This window comes from Ursus maritimus, unplaced genomic scaffold (assembly GCF_017311325.1).
Source record: "Ursus maritimus isolate PB19 unplaced genomic scaffold, ASM1731132v1 scaffold_8, whole genome shotgun sequence".
Taxonomy (NCBI): domain Eukaryota; kingdom Metazoa; phylum Chordata; class Mammalia; order Carnivora; family Ursidae; genus Ursus; species Ursus maritimus.
The window spans coordinates 39,029,989-39,051,366 of NW_024426996.1; the positions used below are offsets into that span (position 1 = coordinate 39,029,989).

The 21,378-nt window shown below is 36.2% G+C and overlaps 1 protein-coding gene across 1 annotated transcript in view; it reads right to left on the reverse strand.

The window, feature by feature from the left end:
* Nucleotides 1-20,067, reverse strand: part of SRP72 (signal recognition particle 72) — a 28,909-nt gene extending 8,842 nt beyond the window's left edge. The window contains exons 1-16 of the mRNA XM_008701496.2: nt 19,910-20,067; nt 17,700-17,820; nt 15,064-15,187; nt 13,594-13,737; nt 13,404-13,515; nt 11,376-11,407; nt 10,618-10,742; nt 10,471-10,528; nt 7,657-7,788; nt 6,514-6,642; nt 5,509-5,581; nt 3,826-3,890; nt 2,347-2,442; nt 1,425-1,528; nt 1,209-1,286; nt 115-252 (exon numbers count right to left, since the gene is read on the reverse strand). Coding sequence (XP_008699718.2) covers nt 115-252; nt 1,209-1,286; nt 1,425-1,528; nt 2,347-2,442; nt 3,826-3,890; nt 5,509-5,581; nt 6,514-6,642; nt 7,657-7,788; nt 10,471-10,528; nt 10,618-10,742; nt 11,376-11,407; nt 13,404-13,515; nt 13,594-13,737; nt 15,064-15,187; nt 17,700-17,820; nt 19,910-20,018 — 1,640 coding nt within the window. The 5' untranslated portion in view covers nt 20,019-20,067. The remainder of the gene's footprint in view (nt 1-114; nt 253-1,208; nt 1,287-1,424; nt 1,529-2,346; nt 2,443-3,825; nt 3,891-5,508; nt 5,582-6,513; nt 6,643-7,656; nt 7,789-10,470; nt 10,529-10,617; nt 10,743-11,375; nt 11,408-13,403; nt 13,516-13,593; nt 13,738-15,063; nt 15,188-17,699; nt 17,821-19,909) is intronic.
* Between the last annotated feature and the right edge of the window lie 1,311 nt (nt 20,068-21,378).

The following is a 21,378-nucleotide window of genomic DNA, read 5'->3' on the forward strand; positions in this document are numbered from 1 at the left end:
AAAAGAAACAAGGGGGACTTAAACTTTATTCACAAGGAGTTTTCAGAGAATGTATTTTTCATTCCTTATGTAATTTAAAGTCCACATTAGTGAATGTTACAATGAAAACATTACCCTTGCTCCTTTGGTTGACTATCTCCAGCAACTTTTCCACCTTTTTTCCGAATGTAAGTAGCACCAGGAGAATTTTCAAGAGCCTCGACGTCTACTTTTAGAGACATACTATCTGACGAGGGCAGATGTTTACTAAGGCTGGGATCAAACAGGAGTTCAGGAACACAATATATACACATACATATGTCTGCCAAAAGAAAAACAGTCTTTTTTTTGATGTCCTTTGTCAAAAGTAAAAAAATGTTCTTAAATCTTCTATAGAGTAACAAATTAGGGGCGCCTGGGTGGCTCAGTCAGTTAAGCATCTGCCTTCGGTTCATATCATGATCCCAGAGTTCCGGGATTGAGCCCCCTATTGGGCTCCCTGCTCAGCAGGGAGTAAGCTTCTCCCTCTACCCCTCACCCCCACTCGTGCTGTCTCTCAAATAAGAAAATCTTAAAAAAAAAAAAAAATAACAAATCAGATGATAAGGTCAATTATATATTATATACCCTGAAAAAAGAAACCATAATCTACTTCAAGATGGGGCTTAATAAAATCTCTATTCCAAAACAACTACCAAACGTAGATTTCCTCACTACCAAGGTTTTGAGCTGTGGCTACTTAGCATCCACGATTCCACCTTGGGTTTGGGAGCACACCATGACTAGAGTAGCACATGATCAAACTCAGCCAATCAGGGCACTGAATCTCTTATCTTCACAGTAACTATTAGGCATGTGATCTAAAATAGTTCAATCAGAATGATATTTCAGAATCTTTTACAGCCACCCAAATAAGATATGCTTTTTCTTTTTCTTTTCTTTTCTTTTTTTTTTTTTGCTGCTTGTCTTGAACCTGAAGAGATATAAGCTGCATCTTGACTTCATTTTTGCTTTTGGATCAAACTGTACCCCCAAGTGGATCTACTACTGTATTTTTCAGTCATGTTGACCAATAAATTCTCATTTTTGCTCTTACTGGTTAGAAGAGTGTTCTGTTTGTTTGTTGAAATTTACAACAGAAAAAGCCATGGTCAAAACAGGTATTAGAAGGGATCTAGCACGCTACTTGGGAGCTGTCTAAAAGAACAATCAAAAGGTCAAAAGGATACGCTTTTGCCTTCTCAGGATCTACAAGTGAGTAAGCAGAAATAAGCTGCGCCAGGGTGTGAATATCTTTTGGATTTTGTCTTAAAAAAAGAAGAAAAAGAAAGTCAGTGAACAGTTTATGAAACTGGAAAAAATAACAAACAAGCAAAATTAACTTCCTTGTATCAAATAATAGCAATAGAATTTGCATTTTTACATCTCCAGCTTTTACAACTTACTTCCATAGCTGTTCTAGGTCACTAATTGCCTCTTTCTTCCGCCCATATTTGAGTTTGAAGTTTGCAGCCTCTCTTATCAAGGACAAATGAGCAGAAGATTTGGGCTACAGGTTTAATAAAAAAAAGGAAAAAGAAATTTAAGCTACATATCTACCAAGTTCATGAAGTTACAATATTCATTAGACTTTAAGTTGGGCCTCTCTATTAAATTCCTCAAAGTTTTACTGAATTCATGAAATAACAACAAAAATCACACAAACATACAGGAAGGGAGGTAGACAAATTATACAAGTGATGATCAATTTATGAATTTGGACCACAACCTTTTTTTAGATTGTCTACAACTAGAAATATTTCCCCATAATCAAATCTTAGAGATATATCACCATAATTCTCAAACATTAACACAGTATTTCCCAGAACACTGATATCCCTCTACTGCCAATAGTGCCAACAGTATAAATGCCACCTGTGTGCATGTATATTTATAAGTGGGATATTGCCTATGCAGAGACTCACACTGGAAAAAATGAAGATGTTCTTATTCCATGGAAAAATGAGATACAATTATTGCACAAACTTATTGTTCCACCACTTTCTGCCATCCATGAGCTCTCCAGCCACTAACGATGAGCACTCCCATATGTACTCATGTATGATTTTTTGAGATTATACACAAATACATATAACGAACCAGAAAGGACTTCAAAACCTGAGCCTTTTTTTTTTCATTTTACAATAATTCTTATTTCTAATAACTTTATTTGGATCTAGTATACTTAAAAAATTAATTTGACAGTCTAACAGTATTCAATTCTTTAAATAGTGACTTGGAATATTTCAATTCTTGTAACTTGAGTTCACTACTACAGCTTTTTTAGATAAAAACATACCCTCATAACAATTTACTCCATTTATTTACCTGATGGTTTTGATACCACTGGATAGCTTGCGTGAAGACCTCAATGGCACTATCGATATCCTCCTCATGGCTGTACATAGTCACTAATGCAGATACCTACCCAGCCAAAAGTATAAATTAATGAATAAAATACCTTCTTTTCTCCCAGAATAAGCTTTTTGAAAATGAAAAAAATTGGAAAAAATAGCAAATAAAAGTTTCTAGGCTCTCTGCCAGTACCAAATTCACCATAAAAATTCTTACTTTCTAGACCATAATAACTAGAAATACCATATACAACAGTAGTTCCCAAATACAAAGGTAGTTATCTATAAAATATGACTTTCCTTTTAAACCAGTGCCAGTTCACAGTTTGTTACTAGCGCATAGCAAGATAAGAATAATAGCTGAGAGTAAGTGCTTAGAAAATTAGTTTATATAATAAAACACTGCTGGCAAACCCAATGTGTGATCAGTGAGGTACACACGAGTGTGGCTAAACTACCATGTAAGTTCTATCTGGCCTGAGCTACAAAAAGCCAGTGAAAAGCTTGCCTAGTGTGTTGGAGGGACAGCAAGGAGACCCATGTGGCTATAGCAGAGTGAGAACAGGAGGAGCAATTATGAGATGAGGATAGAAAGGAATAGAAACAAGATTTTCTTTGAGAAAATCAATAAACTGATGAACCTCTGGCTAAACTGATCAGAAAACAAAAAAGAAGACCTGAATAACCAGTATCAGGAATGAGAGAGGGTCTACAGATATTAAATGGATAAATATGAAATACCTGAACAACTTTTATGCCAGTAAGTTCAACAATGATGAAGTGGATAAATTTCTTGAAAGGTAATAGAAGGCCAGATATGACATACTAGAAAAATTTATATTTGATTCTGATATAGAGTAACTGTAGTCCAGTCTTAAAAAAAAACGAATCTTCAAAGGATAAAGCATTATCATAATATTGTTATACATTACTGAGTGCCAACTGTAAACAAGCTGTGTTAGAGGATACAGACATGAATAAAAGTCCCCGTTCAATAAATGTACATACCACCAATGACAGCATTAGTCTCTACTTTGAAACAGATGCTTTCACAGCTATATCGGTGATCTAAATCTGTGATGACTGAATCATCACAGAACTAAAAACTAAATTTGTTGGTCACTATTACTAAATTGTTTTAACTCAAAATATCACACTGAAGACATGATAAAATAATTTAGGCTAAGAAATTCCCTATACAGGTGTTAGGTTATTTAAGGTTGGCTTTTAGTGATAATGTAAGGCTTAAATAGCACCTTGCCTAAATAATAAGCCAAAGCAAAGCAGAACACAAAACGACATTAAATGCAGACCAGATAAGTAACTTATTTTAACTACTACTCCCACATTATTAATAAAAAGAAATTAAATACAAAGAAACATCAAACAACATACCAAGAGACTGTAATTCCACTACTATTTTAGTCTTACAACATTTTAATTATAAACTCACCATGCCTGGTTTATGCTTTAACTCTTCTATGCTTCTCAATATTAGACATGCTTTGGATATATTACCTTGAGAGATTAAAAACATCATCATCATCACACTGAAGAAAACATATTATTAAAACAAAACAAAACAAGAAATTTAAGTCCTATTTTATAGTATCTCCAAATACTCCAGCTTTGGGATTTTTGGGATAATGTGCTCTATTTATTCTTTTTACACACATATAAAGAAACTGAGTCTCAAGAAACAATTTACCTTGCTAACACCCACAAAGAAAGTTAATGGCAGAGATGCTAACCAGAAAAGAAGTCTCCCAACTCCCACCCAGTCTGCTGAGTTCTCTTTCTCCATTTTCAGACTGTAACTTAACATCCTACCTAAAGACACTGAAACATGTTACTGCAGATATGAGTGCAATGGAAAATTTCCTCCAGTGTCAAAATACTGATTTTCTACTCATTGCAAACACCAACAATGTAACCTTCCAAAGTCTTTAAAAACAAAATAGAAACCAATGACAGCTCTTTCTTAGTAATTTTAGTAGGATAAATACTCCTCTCAAAAATAAACTGGAAACTGGATAAGGAAAGAAAATAAGGGAAGAGCAAGAAAAAGGAAGAGTGGGAAAAGGAAAAAGAAATAAGGGAGGAAGGTAAGGAAATGTGAGAATGGGTAACATTACAGGAGACCAACAATATTTTTTTTCTTTCCTTTTTTTTTTTTTAAAGTAATCTTTATGCCCAATGTGGGGCTCTGGGACTCAAACTCACGACCCTGAGATCAAGAGTCGCATGCTCTATCAAATAAGCCAACTAGGTGCCCCAAGACCAACAATGTTTCTCAACCTTGTCTTTATTACTAAACACTAAGAAATCTCTTAAGACTTTTTTTTCCTAATTGTCAAGTATCCTCATCGTTAGCCATGAAATTTTCGTTCTGGCCATCATAATATCTGTAATATTTTTTGGCCACCCACCAAATAAATGATTCCCCACCCTCATGTTGAGAATGCATGGTCTACATCAGAGACAGAACTTCCTATGATGGAAATGTCTTTATCTATGCTGTTCAACTAGCCTCATGTGGTTATGAAGCTTCTGCAATGTGGCTAGTGTGAGTGAGGAACTGACTTTTAAAAATTTCATTTAATTTTAAACTTAAAATAGCTATATGTGAATAGTGGTTACCAAAAGCTCTAGATAATCACTCAAGGCTAGTTCAAATCGACAAAAAAACACCAGCAGTTTTCTGTAAGATTAAAAAATGTCAGTTTTCATTAAATTTCCCTGCCTCTTCTCCCCCAAAGATGTGGGTCATAAACTATAAACAAAGGAGAAAGGGCTAAGTTAAGAAAACTAAATGCAAAGTAACCCTTCTTTCATGCAAATATGACCAAGTGACAGATATAAGCATTTCTACACATGACATACCCAGGAAGTTTAAGTATGATCTTTTGAAACATAGGAATCCTTTGCTACCCAGTTTCAAGGCACAGATTGAGAATCATCCTAAAAACTTAATAACCTGAAGAAAGGCTGTTTGAAACAGTAATAATGCTTCATCACTTGCCAAAATTTTTTTGCAAACTTTTTAAAACCACATGGTTCACAACTACTTCAGAAACATCTCAACCATGTTTCCATTAAAATGATATTTTAATCATGATGAAATAATTATTAATACCTTGGGAAATTTTCAGCTGTGCCATGGTCAGCTTAATTTGAGCTGCATTTTCTGGATGCTGATCTGAAAACTCCTAAAATGTTTTTAGTTGGAGAAAAAAAAAACACAATTTACACAACTAACCGCACACAGTTCAATTATCACTTCTACACAGAATTTAAAATCCAGTTTTAAAATATTAACGTTTTGGTTTCAGATCAAAATTTTAATTCTGGAAAAATTTTGATTCCCATTTTGTTCTAAAATTATGCTCTGAAAGTGTAAAACTATCAAGTTCCAGGAAGTCATTAATAGAGAAATAATAATTAAGATTATTACACAGTTTTGTTTCTGTTTAAATAAGATACTCAAATAGATGCTGCCTCCTTACTGAGGATCCTTCAGGATGGTCCTAATTTTACCCTGCTCAACTTTCCAGGGTACTGTACCCTCAGGAATTTCAAACATGTAATCCAACAACTGATTTAGGATGATAAAAACCAAGTTAGTATCTCTGTAATTGTTTGAGGTTTTGGACTGGGACTCATTGGAAAAGACATTACTGAAAAAATAGGTTAAGCATATTCTGACATTATAAGCCTAAAACAAACTGTTAACTCATGCTAAATTGATCTCCAAATGAAAACCATTCTTCAAGTTTATGGTAAACATTTAATAATGCAAAAAAAAAAAAAAAAAAAAAATTTTTTTTTTTTTTTAAATAGGCCGGCCCAGCGTGAAGCCCAACACGGGGCCTGAACTCAACACCCTAAGATCAAGACCTGAGCTAAGATCAAGAGTCCAACACTCAACTGACTGAGCCACCCAGGCACCCCACAATGCAAATGTACATAAAACAAAGCTGTAGCTCAAGAATTAACTAAAGTAACACTCTGGAATTTGTCTAGTGGTATGTTACCTATTAGTTTTCCCACTTTATTTACAAGTTTACAGGCTATGATAATGAAAATGAAACAAGGATGCAACAACATGACACCTCATTAAAAATTCAAATAATTCCTTTACCTGAAGCAGCTCTATTGCTTTTGTGTGCTGCTTTTCACGGCAGAGCTGGGCAGCTTGGATTAATACAGGCAGGAGATGCTCAGGACTTTGGGACTGTAAACTGGCAGATATTTTGCGGCACTGTTCTGCCTAAAAAAAACAGTATTCCCCCCCACAAAAATAAGTTGGTTAATAAAATTAAACATTAAGTGAACGACCAAAAAGAAAAGGATGGGGGTGGAAGGGGAAGGAACTCAGCTGAAAGACAAGAGTGAAGAACTAGTGAGTTCTACTGAACTACTGAGAAGTGGTTTATAGTATCTATTCTCATTTTTTTACTCTAAGGAAAGATTTCCATTTACTGAATTTACTGAGTTACAAAAGCATTTAGGAAAGGGCTAGATCTTTGGGCGGGGGGCGGAGAATCTTAAGCAGGCCCCAGCTTAGAGCCCGACGCCCAACACGGGCTCAATCTCACAACCCTGAGATCATGACCTGAGCTGAAATCAAGTGTTGGACGTCTAACTCACTGAGCCACCCAGGTGCCCCAGAAAGGACTAGTTCTAAATTAATTTGGATGCTTAAATTTTGAGTTTTGTTTAAAAAAAGAAAATACAAGTATCAGCCTTTGCTTAAAAGCAACAAAATGTATAAGTATTTCTTGCTAAAGTATTCAAGAATAACCTGGCTCCGTTCTAAATAACAAAAATGTTACTGCCTCTCACTCTCCTACTGAAAACCTCTCCTGTGGAAGAGTAAGAAATCTTTAGAATTAACGCATATTAGATTTCGAATTGACCTCCTTAGCATTTATAACTTGAATAATTCTGCACAAACTAAAATGAAAGACAGATCTTAAACCTAAAATCACAGTTGACATCTTTCTACTTTAATTCAGAGAGATTAGAAATAAGGTACTGACAACAGTGTCTCATTTACAAGTGTGAATAGTGTCCTCTTCCTCTTAAGAGGCAGCTATAGACCTTTACGAAGAACTGGGCAAATTACGTGTTTAACAAAATTTATGATATATGACATTCTGAAAAATACATTGGTGTAAGACAAAAAATATACACAGATTGGACTGTTACACCACCCATTATGCCTCATATGCCATACTCCAACAAAAGGTTGAGCCAGAGCAATGAGAGATTTGCTACCTACCTGATTTGTGTACATAGCAAGTAAAGCTTTGTTAAATTCTATAGCTTGTAGCTGTTTCTTAGAAAGCTTAAACTCTACTCCTTCTGCATTGGTTAATTTCACCTTCTTCTTGGAGTCAAAGACATTTTGGTCCTGACAAAGAAAAGTTCATCTGTCATTAACAGCAATCTCAGACTTTAACCTTTTAACATGTCAAGACTCTATTCCTTTTCCATTTAGTTACTTTATACACAAGAGAGCTTGGAAGATAATACATCTACCTGGTTAGGTTGTTTAAACCCCTAAGATGCATATAAATTTGTCTTGGGTTCTTGGTTTTCTTTTGATTTATCCTTCCACTATTAACTGCTTGTTTTGAGCTTTTTGAAGAAAAGTACTTATGGACAGAACAAATCTTACAGTGGAAATCAAGACTACGAAGATACAAAGAAATCTGTAATCTACAAACCATGCCCTTTAGAATTTAGATGATAAATGAGGAAAATAATTCTTTCCTCTTTGAAACAGTCATTACGTAAGCAAATCATTAAAATTCAGAAATAAATTCACACCTCTTTTGAAACCCTGTTTAGCAAAAAAAAAGCTAATGTAAAATAGCTGCTGTTTTTCTTTTCCTTAAGGCCCTTCTCACCTAGGCAGTAGCTCAAAGACGCTCAAATTCTCAAACTTGTGTGCAGCAAACACAGTGTTATCTGCCTTATAAAAGTCCTGTTAAAAATTACAGAATGTCACATACCTTTCTAGGAAGGAAGACAATTAAATTACATGCATCTTGAGAAGGACAAACTGAGCATCGGAATGTCTACTGTGTGCACTGTATTCTAGCTTTCTTAAATAATATATTCACAAGTAAGTGATACTCTATGTTTTTAAACCAGGTCTTCTACTAGTTTGAAGACTAAAAGGAGACAAAGAAGATATCTGAAATAAATACCACTTTTTCTGAGTGTGAAGCTTCAAACCAATGTAAAAATTATTTTAATGTACAGCAAAAAACTTTCATATAAATCAACTGCTTTTTTTTTTTTTTAAGATTTTATTTATTTACTTGAGAGAGAGAGAGGACAAGCTGGGGAGAAGGACAGAGGGAGAGGGGGAAGCAGACTCCCCGCTGAGCTGGGAGCCTGATATGGGGTTCGTTCCCAGGACCCCAGGACCATAACCTGAGCCGAAGGCAGACATTTAACCGACTGAGCCATCCAGGAGCCCCTCACATAAATCAATTCTTAAGAAACCAGATTTTTAGTTGGTTTTCCTCTGTACTATTTTAATACTTCAATTCATCATGCATGCCACTGCCAGACTTCTCTTAAACTTTGCTATCATGGCACCTATTCAAAAATTTGATTTTCAAGGCCTCCCATACTTTGTTCTCATTCAATCTAAACTTTAAAAAATTTTTAACTAGCATGTATGTATCCTTTTAACTTCTGTTTTCTCATTTTCTTCTCATAAGCCATAAGTATTTCTCCATATGTTCACTTGCTTATGCTGTCGTTTAACCTTCAAACTGTAACCCTCATTTTCAAGGGTGAGCCATAAATTTACCAGCTCAGAGACCTTTTCTTTCACCAATACTGCAGTTAAAAAGTCAAAAATTTAAACACGTACTTTTTTTTCAATACCAGAATGAGATTTTTAAATGATGTAATGATTAAGACTGAGTTTCTATTTCTTTTGCATTATTATTTCATCCAGCACTATTTTGAATAAAAAGTCTGTTGACTAAAGAAAGTTCGGTATATCCCTCTCCCTCTAATCTCTCGCTCTAAGAAATAATTTTTTAAAAATCTTAAAAAAAAGAGTTTGGTATATAACTACAACAAGATTAAGTTATTTAGTGTTTCACACACTCTCCTTCCCATAATTATATCAGGTAAAAAGAATTTATCCTCACTGGCATTTCAAATAATTCATACACAGGCAAGTATATAATGCTGCTAAGATTCAAATGCCAGAATCAGTTTTTGAAACCCTAAACCATGCCAAAGGCCTGCAACATCCTACAACTACTACTCTCTCAAATGCTATTATCTCATCTCTGGAGACCTTCTGAATTTCTGCTATTGGAGGAGGGAAGTACCACGAAGGACTCGAGTCAAGAGACTAGAATCTGAATCCAAGTTCTACCTCTAACAGGCTATGACCTTATAAAAATAACTTAACTCCTTTCAGCCTCAGATTATATTCCTACAAATTGGAGGCAAGTACTGCCACCTAAAAATATAACTGTGAAGATGAAATAAGATGGCACTTGAAAAATCACAGTTTATCAAAAGAAATCAAATGTTACTTTTCTTATTTTCTACTGACTTCAATTTCAAATCTGAAATGTTCTTCCATTAAAACAATGTTCTAAATGGTGGTTAATTTTGCTAGTATAGTACTCTTTAGGATCATTTATATTCCTACTTGTAATTACATTTGACATGTGGCTTTAGGGGTGGGCATGTCTCCCTTCCCCCAAAATAAAAACCACTGGAAAGAAAAAAATCATATATAGAAAACTTAGACTCAACAGATAAAAATGACACATAAAATAAGTGCATCCTTAGTTTAAGAGTCCAAACAATTTATTTTTCAATATACAGATTCTCCACCTTATTATAAACTGGGAAAAGGGTAAGATAGTCCAGAGACTATAAATGCAAAAAAGTTTTATTACTTGAATATAGATTGCAGAATCATCATTATGAAAGTCAACCTGTGATTGTGATTTTGCTACAACTGGACTGTGGTATGGAAAAAAGATGAAGATGAGGGAATATTTTCAGTATAAAATATAAATGTAAGAAAGCCATGGATATCCCATACCTTGTTAATAGTAATGATGTTGTTTGCAATCACAGCTAGCAATGCCACATCTGTTGGCCTGTGAACAATAAGCGACAGTCAAAAAGAAACAAACCTTTAAAAAGAGACTTCATCCCCTATAAAAGGCACTTCATTTTAATAACTTACTTTAGTTTTATTATCTGATTGTAAAGTTGTAACGCCTCCTCTGTACGACCCTGAAGCTGCAGAATATAGGCCATCTGCCCATGAATGATGGCCAGTTCTGCCTGTGGGTCTTCCTCAGTCCCATCCTAAGGAGAAAAAGAAACATTTTTCCCCCTGTAAATTCTCCAAATCGATCTTCATATTTACCAAGTATTCCAAACATTCAAAAGGTACACTATCTTAAAGACAACAGATAATTTTCAGAAAACTTCCCTTAGAATCAGTTTGTTAAAATTTAGGAATTTGACAAAGGTCATTCCAAAAGTAAATTACTGTGTAAATAGTGAGTGCCAGAAAACAATAAAAGATTGATGAAAAGGCTAACAGCTATAAGGACTCTGTAATGAAACTACTTCATAACTGTCTTTAAGACAACTGGAAATGATGACTGTTGGATCATTTGTGGTTCATTTAAGAAATACGCATGGGATTCCTATGAAAGGACCCATATTAAAAGGTCTGAGCCTTACGTCTAAAGTAAGAGAATGTATTTATATTAATATAAATTTAAAATAGAATGTATACGGCATATAAAAATTGTGGTATTGCAATTTCCCAGCCTAAGATTTCATCAAATAATTGATCAAGAGGATTTTTACTGTGATTTATATTTAATAAATCACCACCTACTCTAACAAGTCAATAAATACTACAATGACGCATGCTATAAATTTATATTAGAATGTAAAATTTGGGTTTAATATCAGTGGAATACTTACAGAATCTTCTGATAACGAACGGCGGCAAAGATCTATAAGAAAAAATGGTTTTAAAATTAATATCGCAGGTAACTGCCATTCCTTTCACCATTATGAAGAGCAAAAAATTATTTTTTTTTAAAGATTTTATTTATTTATTTGACAGAGAGATAAAGAGAGCACAAGTAGGCAGAGCAGCAAGCAGAGGGAGTGGGAGAAGCAGGCTCTCCACTGAGCAGGGAGCCCAATACAGGGCTCAGTCCCAGGACCCTGGGATCATGACCTGAGTCAAAGGCAGCTGCTCCACCGACTGGGCCATGCAGGGGCCCCAAGAACTAAATTCTTGGGCAGAAGATTTCAAGATAATTTTAATAACAAGCAAACTTGGATTTTATTATTAGCATCAACATAAATAATAATAAATGTTACATAAATACTATCAGTTCCTGACTATTCTAGCTCTCTGGCATTTTTCTTTCATTTGTAATCTCTGGGTTAAAAAAATTTTAAAGGCATTTAAAAAATATAAATGTAACAAATGCTGATTGCAAAAAATCAATGACAAAAAAAACAGTAAAGACAATAATCCCACCACCAAGAGACAACCACTATTAGCATTTTCATTACTGTTTTTTAAATGCAAATGCACAGCTGCTTTTAAAATGAAATTGTGATATTCTACATACTATTTTGAGACCTCCCTCCCCCATTTAATATATTGTGAACATCTTAATATTATAATAAATAAAAATCTACATTATTTTTTTAAAAGATTTATTTATTTATTTTAGAGAGGGAGAGAGAGACGGAGGGAGGAGAGAAGCAGACTCCTTGCTGGGCATGGAGCCTGATGTGGGGGGCTAGATCCCAGGACCCATGAGATCATGACCTGAGCCTAACCAACTGAGCCACCCAGATGCCCCTAGATCTACATTTTTATTTTAAATGATTGCATTGTAATCTATTTTGTGGTCATGGTAAAACTTAGCCAATCCTCTTATAGGACAGAAACTCATGAGGTTTCTAATTTTTTCTTATGACTATTCCTTCAATTAGGATTCATAAAAATACATACATGAATTTATCTATTTCCTTATAATAAATTTCTTCATTTATCTTACTATTATTAATTAATCTAATTATTTCCTTAAAATGAAATCCTTGGATCAAAGGGTATGCAAATTTTAAAATCTGCCACACATTACTAAATTGTCCACTGCAAAGTCAGTATTATTTTTACACTCAAAACTTCCATGTAGAAGAATGTCCTTTTCCCACACCACTGTCCATACTGAGTATAATCAAGTAATTATAATTCTCAAACATATTTTTCTTCTCATGGTTCTCCAACTTCTGCTTTTATTTTAACCTCCAACATTTAAAATCGACCCTGCTTCACCTTTTCTTCCTCCCCACTGTCACTGCAGTCCCTACATCACTTTTATAGCTTCCAGGGAAATATGTACACAGAAGAAAAGTTTACATGTTTCTGGAGTTGAAAACAAACATAAGCTAGTAGGACTATTTTTCTTTTTTTCTTAATTAAAAGCTTCAAAGCATGTAAATGTTGTATATGAAAACATACTAAATGGAGTTAAACTGTGCTTGAATAGCGTTACCAATACAAATGCAGTGTATATGCATGCATGCACGTACACACACAGGCACACTAATTATCACCGTACTTGAGTACCAGTTTAATAATGATAATCAATATTTACTGGATGCTTATGTTATATGCCATGTACTGCTGTAAATGCTTGACATTAACTCAATTTACATTTAATACTTATAGTGACTTATTAAAAAAATCTCAAAATAAGGTCTGGTATGGATGAAAATGGACAAGTACTCTGGCTTAGGATTAGACAGAAATAGGGGAGAGACATGTTAAAATGCCAAGAGACAGGATAGATGAACTTTGAGAAATTCCCACTGCATCAATAATTTCCAATTATAAATTTCACAAAAATCAAATTCAATTTTTGGAAAAAATGTTTTACGTTATATGCATATTACAATTACACATAATTTTAATAAACTTCCAACCTTCAGCTTTTTGTAGGATTTTCATTGCTTGGCTCAGCTGGCCTTGTCCTATCAGAGCACATGCAGCATTGTAGCATAGTTCGTGTGTGCCTTCTTGGAGGCCCAAGTTCTCCTGTCATGGAGCAAAATACCAGTCAAACACTAGACAGGAATATTTTTCACAGCTGTGTGGGTACATACAGATACTCACTGGAACCACTTTTTCCCAATTGCTTTGAGCTGCAACAACTGCTGAAAGGTTTGTTTTTCTCTCTTCATCATAATCATCTTGGGAGTTTCGGACAAGATCTCTATACACTGCTAAGCATTCATCATAGCGTTCTAACCGGTATAACTAGGGAGACAAATACCAAGTAAAAGATCAGAGGAGAAGACAAATACAGTATTATGTCTCAAACATCATATAAACCCTTTTTTGAATCACTAAGTAGGAAAGGTTATTCAGCATGATATGGGCAATCAACAGTTTTTCCTTTACAATTTTTCCATTAGTTCTGTGTGCTACTAATACTTTCAAAAACTTGCAATGAATGAATCTCTACTACACTGTAGATTTGTAGTCATGATTCAGATAGAAGTCATTATATTTACCCCCTTCCTGAGGTTAGGAAAATGCCTAAGTGGGTTGTGAAAGAAAATTTTTCCAAAGAAATCACCCTGCTACCTAAATCTGACTTACAATGAAAAAATTTTCCCACCCACAAAATGATTATTAAGCCCCAGTGAACAGGAACAAAATTAGATGTTAACAAAATGAGTTAATATTTCCTAGGAGTTCCCTATATTTAATTATTTTCTCTTTCCCAGAAACCAACTAGTAAAGGGTTAATATCAAGCACACAAAACATAATTCGTGCTTATTTCATTCAAGTTGTTCTAAAGGGCAATAACAACTGCCACTCTGGATAAATTAAATCAAGACAACTATATATGACAGAGACTGATGCCCTTCATCAAACTCAAAATGCTGGAATTTACCCTAAATTTGCCTAGCTTACCTTAAAAGTTCTTTATAAACCTACAATCCATGAACTTGTCCAAATCTTTCTCCAACCTGTATGTATTGTTAAACTCCTCCTATCTCTTGGGGACATTTATTACATTATTTGCCCTTACTGACATTTTAAAAATCTTTAAGAGGGTTTTGTTAGTTCTACTAAAACATTTCTGTCCTCTCATCATTAACAGCTCTATTTTTACATTAGGCTTAATTATAGGTCTCAAACCCTTTCAGAATAAGATAGTTTTAGGGAATTCATAAACTAGTTCAATTCATCCAAATTCTTATCTATCATGATTTAGTTTATTTTAACCTTAAAACAAAATGTGTTAAAAACTAGAAATATAATTTCAAAACTGTGTTACATATATCCCACTGGCCTTCATCTTTCCAATTAAAAAGTCAAAATTTCATAGGATAGTTTTTAATTCTAATTTTCTAATTAACCTGCTGAAATAATTTATTCATAGAATATTATATATGCAACTGTTTGTGTGAAGATCAAGAAGAGGGAATATGTTCAAACCTCAAGAACTGGTTTGGTGGCAAGTTTGGTGGAGCATCAGGATGGGCTGAGGTTCCTCATCCCTGCTCCTCGCTACAGGTACAGTCATGCTCACTCAGGATGACAGTCAACATGTATTTTAAAGCAGTAATTACCACTTGTCCATAAAGCTCCTTTAGTTTGTCTGTCTGCTGACTGGCACTTTCTATTGTCTTCAAGGCATTCTCAATTCTGTTCAGCCTGTACTCACAATATGCCTTCTCAAAGGAAAGAGAGTTACTGAAAAAGAAAAAACCATTATCTGATCATTAGCTAACAATGCAGAGCACCCACTATGACAAATATGCTATAAGCTCCTGAGGTATATTAAATCATTTGATCTCCATTAACAACAGATGAGAAAACTGACAAAGTTTAGTAACATGTCTGAAAATCAGTTCACAAGTGGCAGAAAATAGTACATCCATTTCCCTTGCCTCTCTTGCTTTCGTGGATATTCTTAGAATTATTGGCCCTTTGAAACCAAACATTTAAGAATGAAATCATGATTCAGCTAAATAACTAATTGTCTTAGATTAAAAAAAACAATCTGAACACTATTTTGTTTTTTTTCAAGATTTTGTTTTTCAGTAATCTCCACGCCCAAATGGGACTTGAACTCACAACCCTGAGATCAAGAGTGATATGCTCCACCGACTGAACACTATTTTTAATGGGTTATTATAGAAGTTTCTTAGATCAACTAATCAAATAATAAGCCATATAAAGCTGCTTTACATGTGTTCAAAAAAGCAAATGAATAGCAAAGAAAAGGTAACTAAAATCTTAAAAGAACACAGTACTTGCAACCAATTGATAAACACACAATAAAAACATTACCAATCTACATTGACAAGTCATCTACATTAATGTGACACTTGAAACTCATTTTGGAGTTTCATTTATTTATTTTTAAAGATCTTATTTATTTATTTGACAGAAGAAGAGACAGCACAAGCAGGGGGAACAACAGGCAGAGGGAGAGGGAGAAGCAGGCTCCCCATGAGCAGGGAGCCTAATGTGGGGCTCAATCCCAGGACACTGGGATCATGACCTGAGCTGACGGCAGTTGCTTAACCAACTAAGCCACCCAGGTGCCCCTCAGTTTGGAGTTTTAACCATAATCCATGAGAAAGAATATTTATCAAGCAAATGACAACATCCTTTATTTACTTGGCTAAAAAATTATCTGAAAATCTCCCTATGTCACAAAATAACCAAAAGTCAAGATATTGAATTTTAGCGGCGCCGGGGTGGCTCAGTCGTTAAGCATCTGCCTTCGGCTCAGGGCGTGATCCCGGCGTTCTGGGATCGAGCCCCACATCAGGCTCCTCTGCTGGGAGCCTGCTTCTTCCTCTCCCACTCCCCCTGTTTGTGTTCCCTCTTTCGCTGGCTGTCTCTCTGTCAAATAAATAAATAAAATCTTAAAAAAAAAAAAAGACATTGAATTTTAGTATAAACATGTTTATTAGAAAGCAGTGTCCCCTTTACTTTATTTTTAGTAAAGTTTTAAAATTAGTTTTCAATCTTTCTGTGTAGATATGGCTTGAACTCCCCCCAATACCAAAAAGGTATACACTAAGAGGTTTTACATCCACTGCTATTCACATCTACCCTGCTCCCCTTTACCTCCTACTGACTATTTTTATTCACTGTTTCTCCACCTAGTGTTTGTTTTTGCAAATACAGGAAAATACACACATAAATTCTTACATCCTCCTTTTCTTATACAAAAAGTATACTATATAGTTGTTGACCTTTGAATATGGGTTTGAACTGCGTGAGTCCACTTATATGTGGATACTTTTCAATAAATACAGTATAGCACCCTAGATGTATTTTCTCTTCCTTATGATTTTAATGTCATTTTCTTTCCTCTAGCTTACTTTATTTTAAAAATATAATATATAATACATATAACATAAAAAATGTGTTAATCGACTGTTTGTCATCTGTTAGGCCTCCAGTCAATAGTAGGCTATCAGTACAGGTTTTGAGGAGTCTGAAGTTATATACAGATTTTCAACTGTTCGGAGGGTTGGTGCCCCTAACCCGAGATGTTCAAGGGTCAAATGTACATTGTTTTTAACTTTATAAGCCAGTATTTCATTAAAGAGTAAATATACTGCAAAAAATTTTATTTCAATACATATTTCTTTTGGGGCTTAGGCATAACTGTAAAAAAAAAACAAAACCAAATTACAGTAAAAATTTAGAACATAAATTCACATTTCATGAAATGATAAATGAAATAAATGAAAAAGATTAACAACAACAACAACAAATGCTAGATATTCTAAAGACTGCTAAAGAACTCTGACACCGAACGATCTTGACCTAAAAATCATACTCACCTCAACAGTTCTCAAAGGAGGTAGCCACTGAGGTCAGGCTAAGACTGCCATACCATCCTAAAGGCCTCTACTTAAACATCCCTACCCACATTCTACCTTCTCTGCCTCCTTATGTCATCCAAGAATTCATTACATTTATGACCCATATCCTTCAGCAGTTTACCTGCTTCTTAGTGGTTCAAAGGGAAGACAGAGGTAAAGAAAAAAGGCTCCCCAAGGCAGAAAACAACAAAGATACTATTGCTCCTTCCAGTTTCAGAAATACTATTGCCAAGCAAAAAAGAAGGAAGGTCAAAAATCCCTGAATAGTGAGAAAAAAACAAACAAACATGGAAATGGTTATAGCTATGGTAACCATATTTCTAATAACTACACAAACAACTAACTGAATCACTTACTTGACTAACACTTTAGTGTGAGTATTGATGACATTCAAGGCTTCCTTGAAACTTCCATTTTGGATAAGGCATACCACTTTACAGTGCAGGGCAGTTACATCATCCTTGTTGATCTGCAGTACTAGAGAACAATTTTAGGAAAACAATTTTATTTTATTTTAATTTATTTATTAGACAGAGATAGAGACAGCCAGCGAGAGAGGGAACACAAGCAGGGGGAGTGGGAGAGGAAGAAGCAGGCTCATAGCGGAGGAGCCTGATGTGGGGCTCGATCCCACAACGCCAGGATCACGCCCTGAGCCGAAGGCAGACGCTTAACCGCTGTGCCACCCAGGCGCCCCCAGGAAAACAATTTTAAAATCCACTCCCTTCTCACATTTTCCTAAATTTTCCCACCCCCTGCCTCAAGAAGCTACATTTCCAATTTTATTGCAGCAACAATTAGTTGAAACATTAAAAAAAAAAAAATGACCACTAAGAAGTGGCAAAAAGGCAGTTATAATTTAGTAAGATTTCCAATGAGATAGATTCCCAGGATGCATATAGCAAAAAGAAAATTTTAAATAATGAAATAAAGAAGAAAGAAGCTATTTTCTCCAGCTTTTTCACCTTAGGACCCATGCTACATCCTACATATTCCATTAGTTCACCAAGAAAGAAAAAAGTTCATGTAGAATTTGGAAGCAAATGACTTAGGTTTGAGTACAAGCTTGTCGTTTGTGTCTTTAGGTCATGGGCAAATCATTTCACTGCCAAATGCCAGTTTTCTGATCTGCAAAACGAGTATGAAAGTTATTAAGAATAAATGAGAATACTTTAGAAAAATCTATGAGCTGTAACGTATACAAACGCAAGTTATTTTGCTGGCAGTATTTCCAAAAACCACTCAAAATTTCCCTTTTCACCTAAGACGACCGACCAAAAGGGGACAAGGAAGGACTCAGATGGCAAAGTTTCAAAGTTGAACAGTGGTTCAGTGTCAAAATGACCACAATCACTACCCTTGCCCCTGGCAACATTAGGAACCCAAATCTGTGTAAGAATCATATAAATTTTTCCCAATTAAGAAAATATATATTGATCAACAAACTGAAAGTGCTGATTAAATAATTCCTGCAAAATACTTACTACACTGCTACTGAATATACTGGTTGCCGGTTTAGCCAAGGGCTAAAGTTAATTCAAAGCAAGTTTAGGAATCAAATTAACTATTATCAGTAGCTATTTTTCTTAATGTCTGAAATCATCAAAAGTGCACTGTGGCACAATCACTTCTTTTTACATTTACAACAGGATACTGAAAATTATACAATCCTGTATGCTACTGACATAATTTGTACGTTACTGCTTTAAACAGCCAAAGCCTGCCTTAGTAATCACTTTTTCAAATCTAACCAAATACAGGCTGCATCTTCAGTAAAGAATTTACCATGACAGAGCATTAAAAAGCATGGCCCTATTACAGTTACATAGTAAAGGATAAATGAATATAATAAGTAAACCTCACACCAAAGGCAGTTGACTCAAGATTATCAACTTCGGGGCACCCCCCCCCAAAAAAACCCGAAAAACAAAAACAAACCAGGCCATACTTTTCTTCAGACATTATTTCAAATGTTAGTGCTTTCACACACATATTTTCTGATCTAATGACATTGGAGACAGATTTTATCTATGAGAGTGACAGCCCTAACATTTATATCCAGCCCTTTTCCCTCTCTCCTGAGTCTGTACAGCTTGCAACTCGTCAACACCAGCTTCTAAACTACGTGTCCCTAGCAGATTCATCCCTCCGATGCGGCCCTAGAGAAAAAGCTCCCTCAGCAATACTGTCTTGATCACTCCCCTAAAAGGAAGGAGAAAAGGTGGTGATGTGAGATATTTGCGAATTAAGGAGTAAAAACGGAGGAGTCGAGTAAGAAAACAGTGTGAAAGAGGCGCATGGAGTTGCGATCTCTTTAAATTCCACCCTCGCTACCCCGCGGAGGGTAAAGAGGGAAGTACACGTGGCTCTAAGCAACCCAGGACCCAGGGTTGATCAGGTGGAACAGAGGGGCTGCAACCCACGCCTGCCCCGCGTTCCGGCCCCCGTGCAGCTGGCGGCGCGATCTCCAATTCCCGAGTCTACTCGGAGGTGGTCGCGCGCGCCGGAAGGAGGCCGCGTCCTCCCTGCGGCCTGGGCCCGCCCCAGCGCCCGCCCCGACACTTACTCTTGTTGACGGTCTTAAGAGCGCGCGTGAAGTCACCGTTCTGGCCATAACGGTTCACTTCACTCCAGAGCGCAGACACCGAAACCCCCCCGCCGCCGCCGCTCGCCATCTTGGAGGAGACGCGAGGAAGGGGCGGGACGACCTCTGCCCCGGAAGAGGATCTCGGAGGCGGCCAAGCGGGGGAGGAAGCCGGTGGTTGCTAAGCGTTTCGGAGTCGGAAGCGCTCTTATTCTTGAGTCAGGGGCGGAGATCGTAATCTCAGAGGTCTTGGCTAGAAATTTGCGTGGATAGATAGGGTTGATACACCTTACCTGAAACTGGTCTGAAGAACGAGGTGTCGGACCCCGGGAGGGGGAGTCGAGAAGGGATTCACCAGTTTCGGCTCAAAGCAGCCTGCGTTTCTGGGGCTACCACTGCCGGCGAAGCAGCACCCTCGTTGCACGAGGCGGAGCTGAATGACGATGTAAGGAAGACAAAAGAGGCCTATAGAGTGGTAAAGTACTAACTAGAAACCTTAGGGAGCCCTTTGAAGGAAAGTGGGGATAGAGACGGCTTCTCTTTCTGCTGGAGAACACTTCATAGAGGAATTGTATTTGAAAAGGATCTTAAAAGATGATTTAGGAAAACCTGGGGTTGGGTAAAATTCTAGCAGAGAAGCGAATATGAGGAAAGGCACAGAGGGTAAAAGAACCAACAAGTGCAAAGCACGTTTGATGAAACCCCCTTGGCTGCCCTGTGAGCTCCAGTTCAGGTACAGTCGGCAATAAAGCCAAAGGATAATGTGTAAAGGGTGAGAATGCCTAGGCTCAGTTCCTGGCTCTGCGTGCGACTCCTCATGTCTGAATGTGAGCAAGTTATTTATGAGTCCCAGTTTTCCCGAGTGTAAAATAGGGAAAATATTATTATTGTTCTGGGGATAACAGATACTTCATGCATCCTGGCATTTACTGGCACTCAATACAAAGACATAAGAGGTTTAGGGTTTTTGTAAAAGCTTAAATATAAATATGTTTGAATGTCAGAACGCAGTACCTGTTGAATGGTCTTAAAAAACAGGACATTTTAATGAACGCCTCTGCAGACTCAAATATTGTCAAAATCCTACTAACTCCTGCCACTTCCTCTCTCTTTCCCAGCATCTTATTCTTTTTATCCTTCAATATTTCTGTACCTGGTTCCATATTTTAGAAAGTTACTTCTTTGACCTTGCAGACTAGGCGACATTCCCGTTACTCTCTAATATAGCTCTGTACTTCTGAGCACTCATTTGAAGCCTGTTTATATGGACTATCATTTCCATGAGGCCAGGGACCATATTTACACTTACCGCAGTATCTCTAGGATCTAGCACACTGCCTGGCACATAGTTGGTATTCAACTTTTTAACATGAGTTTTTGCTTATTTCTCCCCTAAGCTGAGTTCCTTCAGGGTAAAAGGTATGTCCAGCTCATAGTTGTGTCCAGTGGTG